We start from the raw sequence: 15,837 nt of genomic DNA on the forward strand, positions 1-15,837 counted from the left end.
TGGCCTACAGTCCAGGCAACATTATTGGGTGCTAATGCAGAAATTACCATTTTAAATTATATAAACTAAAACAAACTGAAGGATAGGATGCTGTTTTGAACAGCCAACAAAGCTACCAGTTTACACTATCACATAAACACAGATGAAATTAAGAGCAGTCCTCTGGTTTTGTGTTTTTAATGTGTCTGAAGGCAAGACTTGTGCAAATTAAAGCAATATGTATAAGAGCAGTTTTGTCCTTATTGTGTTGCCCTATCTGTAAAATTGTGAACATTAACAATGAATAAATCTTATATTATTTTGGCCCCAGGCTGGAAAATACATCCGTTACTTTGTGGGTTTTGGTGTGGCATTTTTAGGTCATCCAATATTGCCTGTGAGTATGTACACTGGCTTACATTTGGATTTCCAGTTTACGACCTGTTCTAAATCTATCTGATTGAGCAACTCAGAGTCTGTCACATTTCCTTTGACATTTAGAGCTCATAATTTACTCTCTTTCTTCCCGTCTTCTACCAGAGGCTCTCTAATGACATTCCAGCAATAAGCAGTGAGGGAAAACACACACAGCGCTGAAGACCCTCCTCTACATTACCTTTTTTTTGTGTAAGGAACACTGAGATGGGGATGTGGTTTCGAGGTTACCAGTTTACAGGAAACTCACAGCTGGTGTAAATAATGATGGGTTTACAGCATCCTTCTGTGTGAGATCTAACTGATTTGCACCATTGTTTGCAAAGCAGTGGTCACAGCGTTGTATGGTCCCTGTGCTAAATAATGCTTTCATGGTTGAATGCAACCAAATGCTTATAGAAATGGTCTACATCTAGTGTAAAGCTTTCAAAAAAAAAAAAAAAAAAAGAACATCTTAGATTATAGTGCAGTATATATATATGTGGTGATTATATGACTGAATTATAATTGTTGCGGGGTGCTGTAACCCACTCATCTCTCCTGGAAATAATTAGATAATTTGTTGTGGTGCATTATTGTTTTGTTTTTGAATATAATTTTCTGGTTCTAACGTCTGTGTTCGATTATCCAACAATTCATATAAAAAGAAATTAAAAAACCTTTCCAAGGATTGCTATTGTGTTGTGGACTTTATGTTTCAACACTGACTCCTATTGGTGTAGTTCACTCAAATTATTTTTTTATTATTATTTGTGCCGTGTCAATTCTGAGAAGTCCTGTAGACAGCACAGTCCACAAAGTTTCTCAAAGCATGTCTTAAACTGTAAAAACACTGAAAGTCAATAAATTGCTGGACAGAGTGTAAAGGCTACAGCACATGAGAATATTGCCCATGTTTTATTGCATTACTCGAGAAGGAAAAAAACACATCTTTCTTGGAGCCTAAAGTCTGGAAAATATAAAGTAAGAAAATACAGTGAAAAACTAATAAATGCATATCATCAGGAATTTCTCTCCTTCTAAACCCAAACATGTTTATTAGATTTAACAAATCAAGCTATGCAACAGGCTATGATATACGAAAATGCAATGCAGAAAGGAAATATAAAGAAGTTCAAGGATCACTTTAGGATTTAGTCATGGAAAAATGTGACTCAGTAGGCCTACACCATTTCGGCTTCTGCTGAGATGCCTTTTCAACTCTGCAATTTAATCAGCTATTTCCAGAGGTGGTTAACATAGCGAAACCAAGACTCCAGTAAAAGTGTTGCTACTACAATGAAATAATAACAGAAACACAAGTAAAAGTAGCTATCTGAAAACAATCAGAGTCAAAACTAAAAGTAAAAAGTTCTCAATGGAACTCCATAAGAACTATTTAGAGCATTCAGCATCTTTCGCCATAGAAAAGTGACGTGATACTTTTGGTCTTAAATCAAACCCTGAAACCCTGAAGTTGAGTTCTAAATATACATAATAGTTTATAAAAAAGTAAAAAAGCTTATAAAAACTTTTCACAAGAAGAAAAACAATAGATATATAGATGGCTACACTCCCATCAAAATACATTATTTCACCATATATAAATAAATAAGCATAGTTACAGGTTGCCAATAAGCAGATATTTTATAATTATCATGATTTTTTTTTTATTGTTGTGATGATAACATGCTTCTCTGAGAGTATGATTTGAAATAAAATTAAACCAGAAAAAAATGGGATGTATTTTGGATGATGTCAGCTGCCAGTTTGAGTAATTTAACTCCATTGTAACGGGCTAATGTCTGAGATAACATATTATTTTTATTTAATTTACTTCTTAAACAACTGCATAAAATTATTAATGATTTGAGTTTGTATACTATTACTTTTACACAATTATTTGTCTTTTGTCTGAATTGCTGCTACTCACTACTGTCAGTCATATCACAAAACCTTAATTTTGTTTCCTATATAGACACATCATAACTCATTACAATGACTGAGAAAATTAAGACGCAAACTCGACAAAACTGACATATTATTCATCGTGTGTTATATTTTTGTGGTAACAATGTGCTTCTCTAAGCATGTCACAGAAGTGGTCTCTACATAAAGAACACTGACAAATGTCATGTTTTATTTCAAAAAGAATATATCTACATCTGTTTGGGTTTGACTGAATTTAGTGCAGAGTACTAAGTAAAAAACGTATCCACACTGTCTCTGGTATTTGCTGAGTTAAACATACATCGTAAACGCAAGTAAAAAAAAACATTTACACTTAAATACTGATATTTGTTTACAGAAAAAAACTTTGGGGAAATTTGGGTTTCTAAAATTCTTTACAAGAGCAACATTTTAAGGAATTTAAAAACGTTAGGGGTTTAAGTACCTAGCACCAATGTTACTTTTAGGGGCACTTTTTTTATTATTATTATTTTCACTGTGTAACGGTGCCGTGAATATTCCTACTAAACATACTGTAAACCCATTAACGTTAGCTAGCTTAGCCACGGTTCTTTTTCCCGCAACAAAGAAATACAAGGTTTGTTTCTTAAGTTTTTGTCTAACAGAAAAAAATCAACTTTTACCTAGTAACATGAGCTCGAGTTTTTTGCGGTCCACTCTAAAGCGCTCCTCGGTGCTCTCTGGGTCTGCCGCTAACGCTGAAGCCGCTCCGGAGTCGTCGGAACCGGGCGACGGGGAGTCGCTCCGCTCGCTGCTGTTGGAGCCCGGCTCCTGGTGCTGCACGCAGCCGCTCAAAGAGTCATGCTGAGCGGCCATGGCTACACGGAGCTACAGCTGACTCTTACAAACACATACACACTCCTACACTCACACGCATACACACACACGGAGAGTGTGTTCAGACGGACATATTCCCGTTACGTTTCCAAACCGACAGGAGTGAGGAGAAGCAAAGGCACCACGGCATCCCTCTCCTGCTCCTCACCAAATGTGGAGAGAACGTAGTATTTTCTTTCATTCCGCCCGTTTTCCGCACAAGCCCCGCCCCCTGGCTGTGCGGGAACGTGAAGCAGTATTAAGTTCCACGACGCTCATTCCAAACACGCTCCGCCCACCTGGGATAACATTGGAGAGTCTGAATTTGAGCCCAATCGCAGCAAATTGAAGGTGTTGCCCAACCGGAATACGGGTGGTGAAAAAGCACACCACATGTAGTTTACAGTTGTAAACTCCGCCCCCTCTGCTTTATCCAATCTCAGCTGCTACACTGTAATATCCAGCGTTTGTTGGTCATGTCCCTTCACGAGCGGCTTAATAATGCCAGATCTTAATGCGTGGGAACTGTTTACTCCAGATATTTAACACTCATTTCTAAAATTCAAACTGAGATTGTTGCTCCGTGGCTGCATCCCTCTTTATTGTAGATACGAGGTTCTGATGGCAGCCAAGAGTATTAATAGAGTGCTGTGCTGATGTTGGATGATAAGAACCGGATCACAAATACCAAAATAATCCCATGGCGTTTTAACCATTTAGCCACCAAAATCTCCATCACCACAGAGAACACTGACGGTTTTATACCCTTCTAGTCCATACTTGGCTTTTCTATGGAAATTGTACAAGCTGTGTGTGCCCAGTGAATATCTGTGCTAGCAACAGGTGCAGCTTAAAGTAGCTGAATGCCCACATTATACTGCCTACAAACATTCAGACATATGACATATATCAGTAGACTGATCAAAGTTGACTATCTTTGTATTTTCAAGTCACAGACACAGCACTAATAGTTTCTAAAAAGCTATCAGGTGTTTATTTATTTATTTTTATTATTATTATTAAAAAAATACCCATAAAATCTGATTGGATCTGCATATTACTGACACTTTTACAGAAAAAAAGCACTAAACATCCACAAGGCATTAATTACGATGCTACTATAAATTACAGAATATTTTAACACTAAAAACTAAATATTAAAGGCTAGTTTTAGACTAAATGGCTCTCTTGTTTATGTCAGTATAGAACGTTGGAATGAATACATAAATAATAAACAAATAATGACAAAGACATTGTGAATTAAAAAAAACACAATTAAAATGACTTTGAATATGAACTAATTGAACATACAGCTCCTGCTTCATTTCTACGTTTAATAAAAGCCACACTGTGATAATTAATTTAATTTTAGCAAAATATAAAATCTTATAAGCAATCGTGCAAAATATTCCAATAACCTCCGTGTATCAGTACTCATTATTCTATTTTATTAGTTCCAATCACCATACAGGAGAACTTTGTATTTCTATAGTTACAAACTATGGTCCATCTGTTGCTCTGCAAACTTTGTTTACCTCTAGCTAGATATTTTTAGCAGGTGGACTATTCTCTCCAACATCCTGATTATAACGGTGAAAGTAGGCTGACGAAGTATGAAGAGCAACAGACGGAATACAGTCTGTGACTGTAGAGCTACAAAGTGCAGGTCATTGGAAAGTGGCGCTAATAAAATGGACTTTGTTTGGAAACGAGGAGGTGTATAGACATTAGGTGAGAGTGGAGAAACACTGCCTCCTATTGGCGTATTATGGTTAAGACAGCCTATTAGTCCAGTTTTTATTCACCAAGTTTTAAAGATTTTTTAATGTTTAATAACATATATGGTTGAAATAAAAGCACGAACACATATCATTTGTATTAGCGGATTTCGTTAACATTCTAAATAATGTAAATAATGTAACATTTCACACCAAATGACGAACCGTGGATGTTAAAACATGGTGTGTACTCCCAGTATTCATAACTTCCTACCTTTTTTTCTTTTTCACATTTTGTCTAACACTGACGAAATGTTTCAAACTATGGCGTAATCACAGACCGTTATTATTTTCTGACATTTCCCAACACTGAATAAAAACAGAAAGGAGCACCAGGTCAGATGTGGTTTTATTACTTCTGGGGCTTCCCCTAGTGTAATTAATTTTTACAGCAAATCAATGGGGAGAGGAAGTGGGAGGTGGTTTCCTACCCTCCTTCAAAAGTTACATAGTTCAGTTTCTGCAGTGCTTTGTACAGGTCAATGAAGCATTACGATGATGTTGAAGATGTAATTCTAAGGTAAAAATGTTACAGTTTTGCTTTAAGATATTCCTCATTATATGGCACCTTATTTTTATTCAACTATTTATAACTCTGGATATCAATTGCATCCTTTTTCATGCTATGAATATTTTTTTATTCACTTTACATTCCAATTATTTGTTTCACTGTCATATACGCACTGATCACCCAAAATATTAATTTACCTCTTTGCTTTTATATTCATTGACTATTTGATCAGCCTCACTGACCACACAGGATCACTATGTTTTTCTACAATTACAGACTGTAGTCCATCTGTTGCTCTGCATACATTGTCTGTTTTCTGTACCCTTGTTTCTAAATGGTCAAGACCACCACAGAGGACGTGTTATTACAGTGGTTGATAATCAACGGTGATGTCTGTTCGAGTTGGTGCTACAGGTAGTGTTGCTCATACAGTTCCAGTGTCCCCTGATCACTGTCTGTGAAGAGGTATATTCTCCCCATGTCTGCATGGGCTTCCTCCCACAGGAAAACAACAACAAAACTGTGGTAACACATGGTGATTGATGAACTGGCTATTCAATTTGTCTATGGGGGTGAGTGTGTGATGCCCTGTGATAGACTGGCGCCCTGTCCAGGGTGTGCTCCTGACCAGGATGAAGGGGTTAAAGAAAACAATGAATGAATAAATGAACTACTCCAGGCTTTGGATGGGTTTCATTCATTGCACAGATAAATGTAAATTTGACAAAGTATCAGATCTAAGGTTACACAGACCTACACAAATTAGCAGTCAACATTCCCGATGCTAATGTAGCTATTGTGTTGTTGAAGTAAAATAAATGATAAAAAAAAGTAAAAATCGCATGCGCATATTCCTTAAATCGTGTTCATATTCTTTATATATATTATATATAGTGAGTGTGTCATTTGAGACACAGTGGTTTTGTCCCTGAACGCTGCTGTTTATTTTGATGACGTTTCTCTCAGTCCCGCTTCATGACTAAGCAGCCAATAGGAATGCTCAGCTTCAGTCATGTGATGTAGGTCTGGAAAAACTGATAGAACTGTTAAGAAACCATGTTATAACAGAAAGGTACGTTCATTAACGTAATTATTTGTCGTATATTTATATGAATGTTTTTTGGTTCTGTAAATGTATTTATTCGTGTGTGAGAGAGTGCCGTAGTTCGGTCCCCCTGTGTATTGTTTTTGTTTACAAGAGCCTGTGTAGCCTTCTGCTAACAAGATGGAGGGAGGTGTGTTGAAGTAATGTTAAATAAGTCATCTCAGCGCTGGAGGAAGGAAACCAACAGAACTCCGTATTTTAAAAATGGAGTTATACTGCACATACCGTCGACGTTTCTGTTATGATTTAGGTCCCTACCTTTACGACAATAATGCATTTAATACTAAAGCTATTATTCCTTTAAGTATAATAGTGATATTCGACCATTATATTTTACTACAGTATGTACAAATATTATAAGCGAATTGTCCAAACGTGTGTAGACACCGCTTATTGTTTGTGAACGGGGATATAGCGTTATTTTAAGGTGCCTTTATACACGTACTTCTTTATTCAGTGGTTCTCCCAGCATTCCACTGTGGAGTAGTGGAAATGTTTTTTTTTTCTCTGTAGTGAAGGTGCTTTATTGAATACCTTTGGGACGAGTTGGAATAAGAAGCTTGTGAGATTCAGAAATGGTCACATCACATCAATACCTGACCTCCAGAGACCTAACACCTGGCGGACACTCAGTCTCAGTCTCCCTCAGTGAGTGAGGTCAGGTATTGATGTGGCTAAATTCCATCAGATTCTGACAACAATGCTCCACTACATCAAGTCTGATGCTTATGTAGACCCCAGAACTATATATCCCTTCACAATCTCTCTATCTCTGATTTACACCCATTGTTCCCCACTGCAAATGTTGGATAAGCAGGACTGCAGTAGCCCGAAAATCTCAGACTCACTACATTAAACAAGACATTTTACTGTTAAATGTTGCATTATGAATCATTCTTAATATTACAAGAGACTGCTAAAATAATTAATGGTGAATTTGTTGTAATATTCTGTTGGCTGGTGTTTTTTAACAGAATGGAAGAGCCCAGTGAGGGCAGCCCATCTGGAACTTTGCGATCGCCCTTTGCTTTGGGAAGAGGACTGCCGGGACGGTCATTACTGAATCCTCCACCTCCAGGCAGACTTACTTCTCTGCGCTCCAGAGACCTAACACTTGGCGGATATAAAAAGGTTATTCAGTCACTCTCAAAACTATAAAGCATGTCATTATTCATACACCTTAGGGGAATTGTGAAAAGCTGGATTTCTTGGTTGGCTAAACCATTTAATCCATAACTCATGCTCAGTTCAAGGCTGCTCAATAGGAGGAGAATTTAGGGATATTCATCTTGGCCAGTCTAATAAATTCTGGATTTTGGATTAAATGATCATACTTTACTGTGAAATCCAAACTTGTGAATGGTCTCCCTAATAAATCAGATAATATGAGATAAAGTCTCTCATGTTAGCATCAACATTTAAAATATTAGCCAGTCTTGATTAATATAAATTATAAAGTGTGCATTGTGTATGTAGTAACTCTATTGTTTAGTTTTTTCCCTTTACAGAAAACCTTTGTACCAAATGTCCATTCTATTCGCAAAAGCAAGGATGAGTAAGTACACTGTAATATGTAATTAACTCTATCACCCAAGTCCCTGGTAAATTCAAAACTCATTGTATGCTTTTATTTTGTGGAGGTTAAAGGAAGAAGCCCACACGGCCCCAAAGAAAGAGAGAAGAGAAAGAGAAGAGAGACAGAGGGAACGGAAGCGAAGAGAAAGACCACAAACTATTCAGTCACACTCCATTTTTGAGCAGGGTCCTGCAGATACATTTAGGAAAATAGGTAAATGACAATCACATTTGTTGACACCCCCACCCCCTCAGTGATTTCCAATTGAGAAGTTAAACAACAGAGAAACTAACAAAGGCAGAAAAACTTTGTCTTGCAGGAGGATGGGGCAACACCAACGTGAGTGACTGTGATCCTGCACTTGTTACTAAGTGCATTAAAAAGGAGAAGAATGTTCCTGAGGATGACGAAAGTGAAATTTTAGAAAAGTTACAGCGAGATGATGTACGAGTCCCAAAATTACAATTCTATACTTTTTAGATACAAATTACTCATTATAAAGCTATATAAAAACAAAGGTATTGCATATTAAAATGCTTTTTATACTTTTCACTGAGTGGTGTTAATACTGAAATGATTTTATGTCTTTGTAGTTTTTGGATGATCCTGGCCTGAAAAATGACCCCAGGCACAGACCAATAAGGCTTCCACTCCATCAGTCATGCAACTTCTGGACGACAGAGACAGCTACCTCATGTACGTTAAAATCTCTAACAAAAATACATTTGACGTGATTCTGTTTTCATCCAGGCCTGGGATAAAACTGAAAACGTTAGGTTTGAAGCAGATTAAAACACCTGGAAGGTTTGAACACTGATAGTAAACAGTGCTTTTAGTACTTTTCAATGGTTATTTAGATTGGTTTGACCCAGTGGTGGGTGGTAGTGGCTGGTAGTTATCTAAATAATAACTAAACGCTTCTAAAATCTCCTCACAAAATTATGCCAAGAAAGCCATTTTGTTTGTTTAGGGACTCACTAATTCACATTAAACAAAATCAAGTAATGCAATCTTTTTGTAATAAAAAATAACTCGTTTTCCACAGTAAAAGAGGAATCCTCTGAAAATACTTGTTTGATCAAGTCGCCAAAAACACAGCACAGGGTTTCATCACAAGCCGAAGAGCAACCTTCTACTGTTGGAGATCTTTTCGAGCAACTAAGTGTGTCAGACAAAGAGCAGCTCCTGTTCATCCAGCTTCCTGATACCATACCCGGCCAGATAAAAAACACTAGCTCCGAAAGGTCGTCAAAAAAAGAAGGAAAAGCTGAAGATAAGCATGCATCCCATACCAAAGCACAGGTGAGTCCTACCCTCTGGTCTGATGAAGTATTCATTACTTCGCTCTTCTCTTGACCAGTAGACATCTTGAAACTGCTGTGCTTCAGGATCCCATGGAGAAGGATGCTGTGCCTGTACTCTCAGACCTTTCAGAAGGACTGATAGGAAAACTGCAAATCAGGAAATCTGGCAAAGTGCAGCTAGTTATGGGGGATGTTACACTGGATGTCTCTGAAGGAGCAGCTTTTTCTTTTTTGCAGGTGAGTTTACAACCTAAAATGCTCAGCACAATGGGTGTTGGACATATTTGGGGTATTTTATCTACCTTTGGACTGTACGACCTTAAAGTGATAGTTACAGTACTCAAATCACATGTGTGTTTAATGCTGTTCATTGGCCAAGGCACATGTGACACTGCAGCAATCATCAGACACTTCCCTCAAACATTCTCAGAATTATTTATATAGTTTGTATGACATACTGTTTTCTATAAAACGGACTAAAGTGTGAATGTATCTAACAACGGAATCCACTGCACAACCTTAGTAAAGTTGACAGCTTTTGCAGAGGAATTTAAGATATTCAGGTTTGGTTCAAACATGGATTAAAGCTACTCTGGAACTAAATGGAATTACCAATGACAATTCATTTTAGTGTAATCTCTAGCAAGAGAACTGTCCCACAGTGCCAGACACATTTCATGTTTATTAACAACAATATGGCTTGAGGCTAGACATGCAGTTTTCATGATGCTAAAAATCAGCTTGTGAAAAAAAAAATACATAATAAAAATCAGATGTAAAACCTGTCCCCAAATTCCTTGAGAACTGTTCTCTTGCAAGAGATTTTTTTAAAATAATACAAATCTAGGCATGGACCTTTGTTATAATGGCCCTGTATTTCCAATCCAAGTTTATGGAATCAGACACTAAACATGCTTAGCTGGTCGGTTAGGTGTATGGCAAAAGGAAATCTGTCAATTTAATTTAACTATTAATTCACCAAAGAATGCTTTTAGAGTTTTAACCATTAAACCATTTGATCTGATGTTTTTCTCTGTGTGCGCCCCATTCTACAGCAACTTGTGTCTGTGCGCCTTGCCGATGGTCTGACCGGAGACATGACAGTGCTGGGTAACGTCACACACAAGCTGGTGTGCTCCCCGGACTTTAAGGCTCTCCTACAAGGGGTCAAACCTCACTCAAACACACAATCACTCTGAAAATTTTAGCTTCACGCATTTGTAGTTGTAAAAAATGTCTAACCATTCACATTTCTGTAAACTGTAAATAGTAGTTTGACATTTTAACTGTAAAAAAATGAATGGTTTCGCTGTATGATAATACATGTTGCTTTTCTAGAAAATGTATTTATTGTCTAAGTAAAGGTGATACAAAACTGGGCTTAATCTATGTCTGAGCATGATACATAAGCAGTTACAATCTAAGAAGCAAAAGGAAAGTGATAGCTGGCACAACAACACTGGTAGTTGGTAAAGTAACTTCATGAACTAAAAATTAGTAGTCAGGATCAACTTAGTTGGACCCGTACCCCTGATGTGTACCTGCTGTTTTAGCAAATGCTTGACCCTCCAACTGGCCAATGACAAAGTCCGTCACAGTTTGAATTGCTTCATGATATTCGCACTAAGTATAAGCAGCAGGAACAATGGAAATATGAAATGTTTTTCCCTTTCACAAAAACATTCAGTTTTATTCAGGATGGAGCTTGCCTTATTTTCATAACAAATACCTTCCTACCAAACAACCACTCACTTCTTTGGCTTAGTAGCTGTACTTATTGTGGTTGGCTGAGCTGCTGTGTTCTTTTTCGCTGCCGTTTTCTTTGCCGGTGCTTTGGCTCTCAGCACTGTCACCCGTGCCTTTTTTTTTCCTTTGCTTGCTGCCGCTTTTTTCCTTGTCTTCTCTTTCCGTCGAATGAGATCCTCCCTCCCCATTTCCACCATGTGCTCCTCCCATGCTTTTATCTCATTTTTATAACGAACTTTGTCATCCTCGGCTAGCTGCACGTACACCTAAACATAAAACATGGCTGAGATAAGCTTTTGGTTATAAGCCCCTGTATGTTTACAATGAAAGAAGAGCAGTGGAAATAGGACTTGCTTGTTTCTGTGAAGCGAGAAGATCACTGTAGTCTTCCAAAAGAGACTTCAGTTTGCCCTAGAAATAGAATTATTCAAAAATGTTTATATATTACTGATAAATCAACAAGACACTGGCAAGATCTGTATAGGCTTAAGCTGTGCACAGCATAGATTTGTCAAACTTGATACTGACCCAACACACACTTCTTAATAAATGTACCTGCCTTGGCTAGTATTTACCTGCATAGTAGTCCCTCTTGCTTCCTCGAAGTGTTCAGCCATGAAAATATTAAAGGGTGTTCTGGGACGTTTGGGTTTGCCAAGATGACTCAGTTCCTACAGGTACGTGAAAGCAATTTGATCAAATAACTTAATAGTGCAGGCTTAAATTTTGGACAAGCTGCAAAAACAGATTATGAGCTCTGGCAGGAAATAAGATTTCATTGAGAGCTGTAAAATAAATTCACTAATTCAGACATCCCAACAGTTCCAGTTAAATATCTAAATCTGCAGGTTTTCCAGGATGTATCGGAACCTTATCTTCCACATACAAACGCAGTAGCAAGTAGGGAAATATAATGATACTGGACTAAGAAAATGTTCAGCATATTTTTACATAATCTACATCAGATATGTAGATTATATTAACATTTCAAGTTGTTGTTTCCTGTTGTATGTACAGTATTCAGGAAGAAGAGAATGTCTAGATGTTGGGTTAATGTATGCATGTTCATTATTTTATATTACTGTATTTGTAACACTACAGGAATAAATGTCACATTTCTCTGTAGTGCAAATGCAGCTAGATGTATTACACAATTACAAATATGGGCATCAGCCCGCAATTCAGTGCATTTCTAGTTATAATGGTTAAGAACTTAGTGATATGCCCCTTCTATTAACTGGGCTACGCATAACAGAAATGCATGCAGTCACCCTCTTTTTTCTAATGGCTTTTCTTTTTGCCATCTTCTGCCGTCTCTCTTCTGCCATAGCTGCAGTCTGTGCTGGGCTGAGCTGCGCTTGGTATTTTTGCATATCAAGTTTGTATTGCTCCTTAGATGCCAAGGATGCTTCTTCAAAGGGCTACAAGACAATAACACATTGCAAAACATATCAGTTATTAGGCAATGCTGTTGTTATAAGCTTATTTAGGATGCCAAACGAAACCAGAGAGATTTTCAAGAGGAATTCATATTTAAAGAAAACCATTATGTTTAGCAGCATACCTGATGAAACTTTTGATATCAAAGTCATTTTTAAAAGAGCAGTAAATACCCAAACCTCTACACAATAAATAGACATGGCTGTTACAGGGCACACTCAGTCAGACTTACTCGCTTTTGCTCTGGTGTGAGCGTCCGCCACTGCTGTGCTATCTTTCGGACAATGTCAACGATTTTGATATCTGAAAAGGAGTGGACAAACTTTTCAGTTAGGGATAACTACATATAGTACAAACACAGACCAGTGGGACTGTAGAGGAGCACTACAATTTACCTGGATTTTGTTTGACAACATCAGGCTGCTGAGCCTTGACATAGTGCATATATGCGGTTAGTGGTCTTTTTGGAGGACCCCCAACTGTCGTGCTAAAGTGTTTTAAAGTTGGAACTATGCAGGCGCATCTGAAAATCAAGCACAAAACACAATTAAGGATCATTCATTTTCCTAGACATTTATACACCACTATACATACATTTTCTATTACCTTAATTAAACATTATAACATGATGGGAGTTTAAAAATTGAGCTCTACAACATCAGCAGCTACTTTGGGCTATATTTGTGTGTAACCCAGCAATAGCCCAGTCACAGTCCAGTTGTGGAAAAATTTGGGTTGGCCGAGTCGCATACATTTTTAAATAAACCAACCATTATCTATTGTTACTGTTCACCTAACCTAACCTAATCTGATACTGAGTATGACCTAACATGCCTTAATATTTTTAGAAGATTCATTAATTGGGGGTGGCACGGTGGCGCACAGGTAGTGTTGCAGTCACAGCTCCAGGGTCCCTGTGTCTCCGGAGCCCAACAGGAATTTCTGGGTGCCAGGGCATCACATACTCACACACTTGCACATGCACACCAGTGGGCAATTTCTAACAACATGTAGTTTTCCTAGAGATAGAGAAAACTAGAGCACCCAGAGGAAACCAACACATATACTGGGAGAACACACTCCAGGACTGTAATTTAACCAAAGTGATCAGAATCCTGTAGCTGTGTGGATACATGCAACGCCACCCCTATCATCATGCCATATAAAATCTTAGAAGACATGTAAATTTGCTGGTTGTTTTGAAGAGTATGTAAAATAGATATATTTCTGTTGGCACCAACACAACTGTGAAATCTGACATTTTCATATTACATTAAAACACCAACAAGATGACGTTTTATGACGTAAAAACCCCTGCCTGGAAATGGGTATGTTCAGCCATAATGTTTTCTACTTATTTTGCTCATGTGTCTTCTAGTGTATAAATAAAACCAGACAGATTTGTTAACTAGGCAAATAATCTTGAGTTTACTTAATGTGGCTTCTCGCTTTAAGGATACAATAGAAACAAACTATTTTAAATTGAGCTTGAAACTGCAGGTTTAGCAATTAGCTTTTAAAATATTTGGCTTGTTTTGTGCAAGTGGCTACAATTCTATTTAGTTGTTTTATTCTATACCTCCTAGGGCATGCATAAATCCAGTTTTGTATATGGTTAAAACTCAAAACGTAGTATACAAATATACACAGTGACAGTAGTTACAATAAACATGCATTAGACAATCTTATCGGTCTGTGCTATTGTAGTGGTCTATAACTCTTATCCTAAATCCCTGCCAATGACCTCCAGAGGCCAAGCACGCGATCCACAACAACAAACACAGCCGTTACGGTCCGGAGGCCGTTTTTCAAACAAATTTTCTCTGGGGCACAATAACCTTGCACTGTTATCATTGCTAAAATTATATTTTAAAATTGTATTCTTATTATTTTAGTTCATTTGGGCCAGTCAAAAAATGTAATAAAATCCCCTCGTGCATCTTTAACGCCACTGAGGAGAATATGATTTTTAAAAATAAGTTTCACCGACACAAATATCCCTTTAAGTGCACGATGCTAACTGTCCGTAAAGCAACCCTGTAACAGCTAGCTATATAAGAGCCTACGCCTCTTCTGATCACACACGAAGTTGATGTAATACGTGTAAAAGCTAGACCAGGCTAAAGCGGCGGGTGTGTGTTTTACCTCACAGCAGAAGCAGTGGAGAACAAACCCAAAGACTTCACCAAAACACTGCCAACAGACATTAAACAGAACGGAGCCATAGTGGAAATCGGAGAACCGTCTCAAACGGGAATGCTTCAGGTCCTAAATAGATCGCAAAATAATATCTTGGGCATAAAACGTTATTATTCAGAGGAGTTCGTTAGTTTTAAATGTTTAACTCTGCATTAGGCCGCCCGCGATGTGCACCAAAGGCGCCTTCACAGCGCAATGCATTGTGGGATAAACACCGCGGTAAACGACGGTGCCAAATCCACAAATAAAATAAAATAAAACAAATCAAAATATGTACTTTACATTGGCTACAATTATCAAATTTTAATAAATTAAGACATATAATTAATTATTAATACGTTAAAAACATGAAATGTGTCGAAAGCCTCGTAATTACAGGGTAAATGTACATAAATTGCGCCAAAATATCGTTGTTTGTTCATTAGAAGGAAGCTCGATTGTCAAAGCCGAATTTATGAGGTGCGTCATTTAAAAAAAAAAAAAAGGTCATGATGACGTTTTGAAGGAGAAAACTCAAATGGGCATGACGCCTGCCAATCATTTCAGCTCCACCAAATCAACTAATACAATTAAGCTTTCAACTATTTTAACTGTGTTCATTGTTCCACAAACAAAAGCCATTTGAGCATTGTCCTTTAAAGGAACATTCTGCAATATATTTACTTTAAAATTACAGCTTCAAAATCACTGTGATGCTGCACTGACCTGTAATAGGAAGAGTCTCTGTGACTCTGGGTTCAGCACTGCAGAAACTGCACTACGAAACTTTTGAATAAGGAAGGAAGCATCATCATCATCATCATCTTTGCTGCGTAATCCATTTCAGTTTTGTGGTAATTTTGGCCTGATCTAATTGTCACAATTCATTTGCATAGTGTAGAGATAATCTTAACTCTATTTTTTTGTTTGTCACTCTGTAACTATGTCAGTGGCTTGCTGCTTGCTGCCGAATTGTGGCTACTGATGTTTGTTTATAGTGTGAATGAGGGTAAGCCATG

At 37.6% G+C, this 15,837-nt stretch overlaps 3 protein-coding genes across 4 annotated transcripts in view; 1 reads left to right on the forward strand and 2 right to left on the reverse strand.

Moving 5' to 3' along the window:
• The window catches only part of LOC136692572 (protein bicaudal C homolog 1-like), a 91,383-nt gene extending 88,050 nt beyond the window's left edge, over window positions 1-3,333 (reverse strand). For both annotated transcript variants that reach the window (XM_066666096.1, XM_066666095.1), the window contains exon 1: window positions 2,988-3,333. In XM_066666096.1, coding sequence (XP_066522193.1) covers window positions 2,988-3,180 — 193 coding nt within the window. In that variant the 5' untranslated portion in view covers window positions 3,181-3,333. The remainder of the gene's footprint in view (window positions 1-2,987) is intronic.
• Window positions 3,334-6,402: 3,069 nt separating this feature from the next.
• On the forward strand, window positions 6,403-10,653 carry zgc:171971 (uncharacterized protein LOC569690 homolog). Its single transcript, XM_066662675.1, has 9 exons — window positions 6,403-6,541; window positions 7,549-7,705; window positions 8,083-8,129; window positions 8,215-8,363; window positions 8,470-8,594; window positions 8,744-8,846; window positions 9,196-9,452; window positions 9,539-9,691; window positions 10,510-10,653. The coding sequence occupies exons 2-9, from the start codon at window positions 7,550-7,552 to the stop codon at window positions 10,651-10,653; spliced, it is 1,134 nt and encodes a 377-aa protein (XP_066518772.1). The 5' UTR covers window positions 6,403-6,541; window position 7,549.
• Window positions 10,502-15,227, reverse strand: tfam (transcription factor A, mitochondrial). The gene is made up of 7 exons (XM_066662676.1): window positions 14,786-15,227; window positions 13,036-13,163; window positions 12,873-12,943; window positions 12,472-12,621; window positions 11,776-11,871; window positions 11,555-11,611; window positions 10,502-11,466 (listed from the first exon to the last, which is right to left on the reverse strand). Exons 1-7 carry the CDS (start codon window positions 14,863-14,865, stop codon window positions 11,203-11,205), a joined length of 846 nt encoding a protein of 281 aa, XP_066518773.1. The 5' UTR covers window positions 14,866-15,227; the 3' UTR covers window positions 10,502-11,202.
• Window positions 15,228-15,837: the final 610 nt, after the last annotated feature.

The sequence above is a fragment of the Hoplias malabaricus genome, chromosome 3 (assembly GCF_029633855.1).
Source record: "Hoplias malabaricus isolate fHopMal1 chromosome 3, fHopMal1.hap1, whole genome shotgun sequence".
NCBI classification, from domain to species: domain Eukaryota; kingdom Metazoa; phylum Chordata; class Actinopteri; order Characiformes; family Erythrinidae; genus Hoplias; species Hoplias malabaricus.

Coding starts and splice junctions, on each gene's coding strand:
- tfam (XM_066662676.1), bottom strand. CDS start 14,865: ATGGCTCCGTTCTGTTTAATGTCTGTTGGCAGTGTTTTGGTGAAGTCT. Junction 13,164..14,785: donor TCCACTGCTTCTGCTGTGAG/GTAAAACACACA, acceptor CTTGATTTTCAG/ATGCGCCTGCATAGTTCCAA. Junction 11,467..11,554: donor TTCTCGCTTCACAGAAACAA/GCAAGTCCTATT, acceptor TTTTATGTTTAG/GTGTACGTGCAGCTAGCCGA.
- zgc:171971 (XM_066662675.1), top strand. CDS start 7,550: ATGGAAGAGCCCAGTGAGGGCAGCCCATCTGGAACTTTGCGATCGCCC. Junction 8,595..8,743: donor AAAAGTTACAGCGAGATGAT/GTACGAGTCCCA, acceptor ATGTCTTTGTAG/TTTTTGGATGATCCTGGCCT. Junction 9,692..10,509: donor CAGCTTTTTCTTTTTTGCAG/GTGAGTTTACAA, acceptor CCCATTCTACAG/CAACTTGTGTCTGTGCGCCT.